Source organism: Alexandromys fortis, unplaced genomic scaffold (genome assembly GCF_014885135.2).
Source record: "Alexandromys fortis isolate MF-2015 unplaced genomic scaffold, M_Fortis_MF-2015_v1.1 scaffold_232, whole genome shotgun sequence".
NCBI classification, from domain to species: domain Eukaryota; kingdom Metazoa; phylum Chordata; class Mammalia; order Rodentia; family Cricetidae; genus Alexandromys; species Alexandromys fortis.
Window position 1 is genome coordinate 371,539 of NW_026068110.1, and position 9,222 is coordinate 380,760.

The following is a 9,222-nucleotide window of genomic DNA, read 5'->3' on the forward strand; positions in this document are numbered from 1 at the left end:
ATGAAATGGGAGCCGGTCCAGAGAAAAGGGTTCCAAGTAGAGGAAGCAGGATACTTGCTATTCAGAACAGCACTGGTTGGGGGGGGGGGGGCTAAAGACAAACTGATTGCCATGGAATAAACACTGTGAAGATGTTTTGTTCTCGTTGGCTTGATAAAGAGCCATTTGGCCAATGGCTAGGCAAAGAGAGGTTAGGCAGGGGAGTCAGACTAAGTGGATGCTGGGAAGAAGGAAGGTGGAGTCACGAGGAGACACAAAGGAAGCAAAAGATGAACATGCCCTGCTGAAAATCGGTACCATCACATGGTAGAGCATAGATTAGAAACATGGTTTAATTTAAGTTGAAAGAGCTGTTAGTAACAAGCTTAAGCTATCAATTATAATCATTTATAATTAATGAAAAGTCTCCGTGTCCATTATTGGGGACCCAGTGGCCCTGATGAGGAACTCTGCCTACAACTGATGACAATGATTAGGAGAGAGCCAGCACCTACTTCCCGGATCCCCTGAGATTCTTGACCTTGACTTACCTGCACAGTGCATTTGTAGAAATACGCCCTCATTGTGCTTTGTTTGCTTGAGTTTGTGTTTGTGTGTGATCATGTATGTGCCCGTGCATATGTGTGTATGTGCTTGTGGGAGGCCAAAGGTCAACCCTTCAGTGGTACCCTTCTTTAGGAGCTGTTCACCCTCTTTTGTTTTTGAAATAGGCACTCTCCCTGGGCTCGAACTTGCCAAGCAAACTGGGCGGGTTCTCCACCAAACCCCACGGATATGCCTATTCGTGCCCACCCAGTGCTGGGATTGCAAGCACACAGCACCGCACCCAGTTCCAGGTCTGGGGACGTGAGCTCAGGTCCTCAAGCTTGCATAGGAAGCACTTTACCAAGTGAGCAAGCTTTCGTCACATTCCCACAGGACTCAGGCTCTGACACCACATGCACTTTGGTAACAACCCTTGCTCTTGCCTCCCTGTGCCTCCATGTCCTCAGCTGTGAAGTGGGGCTGACATCAGTACCTCCTAGTGGGGCCTTTGAGACCACAGCTGTACCCAGTTAGAATTCCTAACGTACTGCACGGGGGGGTGGGCGGCAGGCTGTGCAGTTGAAGGTATTAGCACTAGATGACAGACACGTGGTCTAGTGACACTCTTCAAAACTAGCGTGGTAAAGTGTGTTCTGAAATCCGCTACACAGACTCCTTGCTGCGCTGCTGCTGTGGTCCTCCATCTTTTGTGAAATGCTCCCCCTCCTTGAAAGAAATCCAAACCCAGGAGTCACAGGAGGCCCCAGCATGATGGGGCAGTGGTAACTCTCAGCTGCTAGATGTGTTCTCCAGCACTCAGAGAGGCTCTGAATGTGACCCTCCCTGCTTAGACCTGCATGGTCCCGAGTCACTTCCAACCACAACTACAAAGTCAAATGTAAGAGGGAAGCATGGGAACTCTTAGCGTTCCATTTTGTTTTGAGACAACACCTCTCTGTGCGTGATGGTTAGGATAAATTGCCAGTGGTAGGACCAGAATCACCTGGGAAGTGGGCTTTTGAGAATGCCTCTTGGGTTATCTTGATTAAGTTAGCTGGTGTGGGAGAATCCATCTTAATTTAGAGGAACCATTTACTGGGTGGAGGATCCTGAACTGTACAAGATGCAAAGAAAGAGCTGGGCAGTGGTATACAGGTATCCATTGCTCTCTGCTTCTTGACTGTCTTAGTTAGAATTCTCTTTTGCTGTGAAGAGACACCATGACCATAGCAACCTGTATAAAGATAACATTTAATTGAGGGGGCTTACAGTTTCAGAGGTTCAGCCCATCATCATCATGACAGGGAACATTGTAAGCAGAGACTGCACTTTTGTTTCCTGGCCACCCAGACCAGAATAATCACCCAGAAACTATTTTAATTGCAACACTGTTTGGCCAATGGCTCAGATGTATTCCTAGTTAGCCCATTTCTATTAATCTATGTATTACCAAGAGTCTCAGACTTACAGGTAATATTCTGACATCCTTCTCCTTCTGTAGCTACATGGCATCTCTCTGACTCTACCTAATCTCTACCTATTTAACTCTGTTCAGATTTCCTTCTTGGCTTTACTCTCCCAAATCACTGGCCGAAAGAGCTTTATTCATTAACCAGTAAAAATAACACATATACAGAAGGACTTCCCACATCACAAATGGTACCGTGTCCCTCCCATAAAGTGCTAAGATTACAGGTATGCACTTGGCAGAAACTTTCATTTTATTTATTTCAAATATTGAAAGAGAGAGAGAGAATGAAAATGCATACCTGTCATCCCAAGCCAGGAGGATCAGAATTTCAAGGTCAATCTCAGTGACTTTGGGAGTTCAAGGCCAGTCAGAGAGGAAGAAATCCTGACTGTGGTGGCACATGCCTATTATTTCATCAGGAAGGCTGTTGAGGCAGGGGGATCTCAAGTTTGAGGCCAGTCTATGCTGTATTTAAGAAAAAAAAACCTGCGCACGATACATTGACATGTGTTTATGAAAATGTCATAATGAGACACATTACTTTGCATGCTAAATAAATTAATGAAATTAATTATTCGTTGAATGAAAAGAGAGACAAACAAATTACTAATATTAATACCTAAAACAGGACCAGAGCTCTGCCTGCCAAGAATTAAAGGGCACAGGCTTATCTCTGACTCATAGGGAACACACTTTCATGCCTAACACTGAGAAAATAACAAATTAACCCTCTTTTATTTTTGTTCCAAAGAAAAGGAGGCCTGCTTCCAAACCTGGTTAGCCAGCTAGGCTATGGATACTGATCTGACTGTGAGTCCCCCCGATGAATATAAATACAAAAGCTGGAAAAAATTTAAAGTATAGACTGATGATGGTATACATAAATTATTCATATATCAAATATATATATATGTTGATTCGAGAGTTCCAAAAAAAAAAAAAAAAGAAGTTTAACCAATAGGAATGCATGATCAGGGGCATTTAAAGGGACCAGTCCCTGCAGTGTGGCCTCTGCAGTGTTATCATTGGTAGGTGCAGGTCAGGGGTGGGGGGAGCTGGGTTTTGTCTTGGAATCTGGGAAGAGTTAGCTGCTCCAAGATAGGAAAGAACCGGAGCAGAAGGCACAGCCTCCAGAGTCTTCCGGGCCAGGTGCGGCTCTCCTGAACTCAGGCAATCCTGAAGAGGAGCACTCCCACTGACAATGAGTCTCAGAACAGAGAAGAGCCTTCCTGCCAAGCAGAGACAGCCAGCACCACTTCAGCTAAGCTCTGGCACCTGCAGGACACTCCCTCCTCACTGCCACCGAGGGAGAAGAGAAGAGTTGTTGTGACAGGTTGCTGATGGGGACACGCTGTTCCAAACAGAGCATCTGCTAGGCCATCAGCAAGGTCCCAAGGCCAGCATGCTTGGCCCAATCCCAAGACGTGATGCTTGGAGGAGTCCAAATCTGGGGGTCCCTGGAGGAGGAAGTCTGGAGAAGAAGGCACCTGTGGGTCTTCTTGTCTGACCCACTTACATCTGAAGCCTGGGGAGTGGGAGGTAGACATTCACACTCTGTACACAAAGGACAGTAGCCTGGAGGCCTAAGTTCGAATCCCAACTACACTTCTTTATGTGTGCAAATGAGTGTGCAAATAAACTCTTATGCTTAGATATGTGAGTGCACATGAGCATTGTATATGTGTGTGTGAAGGCTAGAGATAAGCCTTGGATGTCATTTCTCAGGCTTTTTATAAAACAAGGTCTCTCACTGGACTGAAGCTCATCACATAGGCTGGGTGGACTGGCCAGTGAGTTTCAGGAATCCTCTCCCCAGCACTGTGATGCCTCACCATGCTGGGTTTATCTTACCCAGATTCTAGGCATTGAACTCAGATCCTCTTGTTTGCACAGCAAGCAGTTTACCAAGTGATCTAGCTCCTTAGTTCCAAGATGCAACTGGGGACTTTGGACAGGTCGTGAATTTCTCCAGGTTTTAAGCAGACAAAAGAGTCCCTTGTGTGTTTATTGTCCATGACTGTTCGATACTAATAGCACGGGAATACAACTAGGAAAGAAGTTAGGACAGTACTTGATAAATTGCAAGGATGAGTGTTTGAGGTGAAGGGCTTCTTGTATCCCATAAACACCCCAAATCTGATGACTTAATAAAGGTGGCTAGAGCGGAGACCTGGTCTCCCAACCAAGCCTGTCCCCTTCTCAGTTCCCACCAACATGGCCCTTAGTTGGCTACAAGCCAGCCTGAGACCTGGGAGTGGCAGACACAGGGACTGCTGGCCAGCTTCTGCTAACTGAACCTCTCAAAGCTCCCTCATCAATCCATCATCCTCTTAGCAGCTGACACCTCTGGCAGAGCCTCCCAGCAGCCCCAGTATTAGAATTACAAGAAGCCCAGTTTTGAGGGGGAATACAGATGGAGGAATCTCGGCTTCAAATTTGTCGAAGTATTGTAAATAGTGGGACCAGGGAAAGGCATCTCCCTTGCCCTTCTGACAAAGGGGAAGGGGAGGGGGGTTTGTTAAAGTACAAATTGCTTCTTACTGCAGAGACTGAAGCTGGGCTGGGGCACCTCCTTAGCAATTCCTCCCAGCTCTCAGGAAAGCCACCGCTGCATGTCAATTTTAATTTTTGAAATTTAAACCGAGGGCTTTGTGTCTAAGCTCCATCTCATCAGAGGAAGGGGAGGAATAAGTCAAAAAGGATTAGGGGCCCGATGGGGATTGCAGATCCATAGCAATTAGACTTCATTTGGGTTGCAGACATTGGGTTTTAATCGCATTTCAGGATGATACAATCAGCAAGGCATCCGAAAGTGATACCCGTCCTGTAACCATAGACTGTTCCTGGGTACAGGTGGCCTCGGCTAGGTCTGGAATCCACCATCAGAGTGGGTAGCATGGCCTGTGGGGGGAAATTAGGGTTCTGTTGGTGTGTGGAACTGGGAAATGATAGTTTGATAGTATTTCTCTTTCCCCGACTCTCTTTGTACACTTTATTCTTGGACTCAATGCAGGCATAATCATTGCTTATATTCAACCGAATGACTAGAAAACATTATTCAAATAAAACGAGAGCACAGAGGAACGGTGGCAGCCACAGGATTCGAGGCAGGGGGTATAATTGTCTTGTAAAGGGAATGGCAGCCTTCATTGCCTTCCTGAACAATGCAATTTGAGGGTGGACTGCCACCAAGAACGTCTCACACACTGCATTGGCATGAATGCAGGCCAGTGTGCAGCATGCATTGAATGAGAACAATTATATCTACATTAGCGGTTTTCAAGTGTTCAGCTTTGCCCGATACACACACTCCAGGATTACCTATGTATAGACAGCGAGTGCGCGCGCACACACACTCATTTACATATCTCTTTAAACATCTGGGGCATGTGTGTGTGTGAGTGTGTGTGTGTGCCACAGTCAGAGGACAGTCTGTGAGAGTTGGTTCTTTCCTTCTGCCATGTGGGCTCTGGGCATTGAACTCAGATACTTTGGCTTGGTGGCAAGTGCCTTAAACCCACTGAGCCCACAAACATTGTCCCACAAAAAGATCTCCTTCCAAACAATCAAAATGGGCTCAGTACAGCAGGCAGTGTGATGGCGCACACCTATCATGCTAGCTCTCAGAAAGCTGAGACAGGAGGATGGTCAATCCCAGACCAGCCTGAGCTAAACGGTGAGAATCCATCTCAATTTTTTTTTCACTTAAAGTTGGAAAATTAAAAGAGCTCAGTAAGTGATAGCAGGCAGCTGCTGGCTGTTTTCGACATCGCTTTCTGTCTGTTGGAACCGGGTGGCAATAAAAAGAAAACAAACAGGAGAGAAAGAAAGAAATGCCCAAACCGTGTGGAATGTTTTCATGACTTAGGTGGACAGATATCGACAGGAAGAGAGCCAGAGCTAACAGTCCCCCAGCTGTTGAGTCACTTCTTTCAGAGAGAAATGACCCCCCAAAAGCACCTGCTCCTCCTGGAGGGGGTGACATCTCCCTTACACCATGTTCCTGTTAAACTCAGAGAGCTGAAAGACCCACAGAACAATCTCAGAGTACTGACTCTTCTGAGAGCAAGGACCTAGCTGGGATGTGAACAGAGACACCCCAAGTGTGCTGTTGGTCTTTCAGGGAGTGAGAACTTTCAGTCCAGGGATGCTTCTTTTTGTCCTTGTCTCTTAGAGGCCCAGAATTCACAGGGTTCCGCACTGGCAAGTGTCTCCTAACTGTCTTCCACTTCGCAGGGACCCTCCCTTCTGACCTCCTCTTCCAGGTCCAGGGAGAGCTAGTTCCCCAAACTGTACACCATCACCTCTCATCCTTGCACCCCCTCAACTCAGGGTTGCATTGAAAATGGCGAATGCTGTTCTGATCCCCCCCCCCCCACACACACACACCTTTCAGCCAACCCCAGGTTGCAGGGGCAGTGCACTGCTGGAGACTGGGCATTGGCCAGGTTGTAAGGTCAGGGCGATTTCTGGAGTCCAGGTCACGGAGCTGTATTAACAAATAGAACAGGAGCCGGTAGTCTAAAAACATAATTTAATGCATGGCAGAGGAGGTCAGAGGAGAGTATGTGGCAGGTGACTATTCTGTTTGTTGGAATTCAGCTAAGGATGGGTTTTTGGCTGATGGACAGGAAAGTCTGCACAGGCATTTTGGGTCACAAAAAGGGAGGTCCCAGGGAGGTCACCTGGGTCTTATCTTCCTGGTGAGGCCTGCAGTCCTTGACTGAGGACACTGGGAGGGAGAGGTGAGCTGGGAAACCTCAGGCTCCCTAGGACTGCCTGTCGACCCAATCAGCTTTCCCAAGTCTGGGCTGCCCCACAACCAAGCCCCTCCAGAGCTGGGATTCTTCCCCAGCTCTCCACTTAAAAGTGTTTTTCTCCCTCCCCAGGATGGGCACTGGGACCAGGGACACAGCCTCCCCACAGCGTGGTGAATCAGACACACTGAGACCTGAGGCAGGGTAAATAGGACAGCAGGGATGTGTCTTTTCCAACGAAGATGTCAGGAAGTGTCATGAAGCCGCAGAGTGACATTCACCAAAGAGCCACGAGAACCCTGTGGGGATGGGGCGGCATGAAGCCACCCGGTCTCGCGCTCTCTGCACCCCTAATCCGGATACAGGAGAAAGCCCGAGAATGTGCTGTACTTGTTGTTGTTGCCCCCGTGAGCCTTCCCGCCATCCAACTTCACATAGACTTCATCGCCTGAATCCAGGTGCAATACCACACTGTTGCTGGCGTAGTCGTAATTCTGGTCGGCATCTTGGGCTATGGCGCTGGCACGCACCTGAGGAGCGAACCAAAGGAGTAGGTGGACCCTCGCACCTCTTCCCGACTAAACGCCTGGCCTCCCTCGCCCATCCCCTTGCAGACTCTCTGCCTGCTACTTCACCCCCTCCTCAGCTCCAAGTTCTCTGCAGTAGAGTCAAGGAAAAAGGAAAGGGCTTCCGAGACACTGACCCAGTGTGTAAAGTAGGTCCTAGGGGTTAAGGCCACGATGAGGAAACCTAGAGGGAAAAGGGTGACCCACGTGCAACCACAGAGCCATGGAGCGAAAGAAAACTGCGTTGTTTTAGGAGCCCTGCTACTTCAGACCAGGACTCAAGCTATGGGGGACCTAGGACCTAGTTTAGGTGTCAGGATCACTGCGTACCCGGGGTCCAACTTCAGGCGTGCGGCAGCGGCATTTGGGCAAGCATAAAGGAGTGCGCAGGAAAGCGGGATGGGATGCTGTGGTCCAGCGCCCACTCCATCCCAGAGTTTGCTGGGGCGCCAGAGGGTGAGTGGCAAGGGAAAAGATAGTTCCCGGGCGATTCGGGGTGCCTGTTACGGTCTGCAGAGTCTGTTGGACCCGGTAAAGTAGGGAGGGGTATGTGGGAGAAACTCACTGACCTGCCCGTTTTTGCAGAGATCCGCCCACATGCTGGTTCCGTCGCCGCCACGCATGAGGATGTGGTAAGTGAAGAAGTAGATGCCTCGTACCTGGCAGCTGAACTTGCCGGTGGTGGGGTCGTAGTGATTGCCAAGATTGGTGACCACGTCGTCGAACTTGAGCACCTCGTAGCCTTCATGGGGGCTCTTGAGTCCCACATAGAAGGCGATCTTGGGACCGGTGAAGGCTGCGCTCAGCGCACTGGTCACTTCGCCCTCCGTGTCGCCACCGCCCCCGGTTCCGCCACCCACCACTCCAACGCCACCAGCCGCGCTGGTTGTCAACTGCAGTCCTGGTAGCCCTGGCCTCCCCGAGTCTCCCTTCTCCCCTGGGGGACCCCTGGGCCCAGGCGGCCCCGGTTCTCCAGGGGGACCCCGAGGCCCCGGCTTGCCTGGTCTCCCTGGATCACCCTTTGGTCCCTGGATAAAGGGAGGCGGGGGGTTGGCGCTGAGGTCCTGCATAACTTCCAGGGCAGCGGTGCTGGGTCCTGGCGGTGGAGCCTTGGCTCCCGCGGGTCCCCCTGCGGGAGCGACGCTGTACGGGTCACAAATCATGCGGCAGGTGCCCAGCATCTCGTAGTGAGCAGCGCCGGGGGGAGCCGCCTGCAGCAGCAGGGGCACCGCGATCAGCAGCCCCAGTGCCATGGCTAGGAGCACGCCGACGGCCGCCAAGCAGGCGCGCCGCCGCCGCTGCCACAGCCGGGAGGCGACCGCCACCAGCTCCTCCTTGCCGCCCGGGGAGGTAATGGTGGAGCGGCGCGGGTGGCCCCGCTCTACGCGCTCGGACGCCAACTCCGCAGGTCCCCGCCGCGTCCCCGACGTGGAGACCCCTGTCCTGGCCACCCAACTATTTCAACGAGAGGTCTCCGGACCTGGGATCCGGTGGTCACGGCTCTGGAACTGATCTGGAGAGTCGAAGAGCCCCGACACGCATGGCGAGGGGCGCACAGGACGAGTCCGGCGCCCCGGAGGGTTCCAGGTAGAGGCGGCTGGGAAATGCTGGGTCCGGTGAGGCTTTCGCAGCGGCGCTGATTCCTGCTCTGCTGGGATTGGCGAGGCTTGGCAGGGTTCAGCGGGACTCTGGAACAGCTCTACCGCACGCTCTTCTCCGCTCTCCCGCTGCTCGCTGGCTCCCGGGTGGAGGGGGGACCCAGCTACCCTGACGTAAGGAGATCAGGACGGAGCGGCGGAGGCGGCAAGGCAGCGGCGTGCGCTGCCATCACTCGGGAGACGGCGCCCTCCTGTCATCAGTTCCTATCCCGCGGCGTCCTCCAGAGATATGCCTGCTGGCGGCG

The 9,222-nt window shown here is 51.2% G+C and overlaps 1 protein-coding gene across 1 annotated transcript; it reads right to left on the reverse strand.

Moving 5' to 3' along the window:
* Nucleotides 1–7,017: 7,017 nt before the first annotated feature.
* On the reverse strand, nt 7,018–8,911 carry C1ql2 (complement C1q like 2). The gene is made up of 2 exons (XM_050124472.1): nt 7,889–8,911; nt 7,018–7,283 (listed from the first exon to the last, which is right to left on the reverse strand). The coding sequence occupies exons 1-2, from the start codon at nt 8,570–8,572 to the stop codon at nt 7,104–7,106; spliced, it is 864 nt and encodes a 287-aa protein (XP_049980429.1). The 5' UTR covers nt 8,573–8,911; the 3' UTR covers nt 7,018–7,103.
* Between the last annotated feature and the right edge of the window lie 311 nt (nt 8,912–9,222).

What these genes read in the sequence shown, in the direction of transcription:
- C1ql2 (XM_050124472.1), bottom strand. Translation starts at nt 8,572, where the DNA reads ATGGCACTGGGGCTGCTGATCGCGGTGCCCCTGCTGCTGCAGGCGGCT. An exon ending in ATCTCTGCAAAAACGGGCAG is followed by an intron (nt 7,284 to 7,888) that starts GTCAGTGAGTTT and finishes TTCGCTCCTCAG; the next exon opens with GTGCGTGCCAGCGCCATAGC.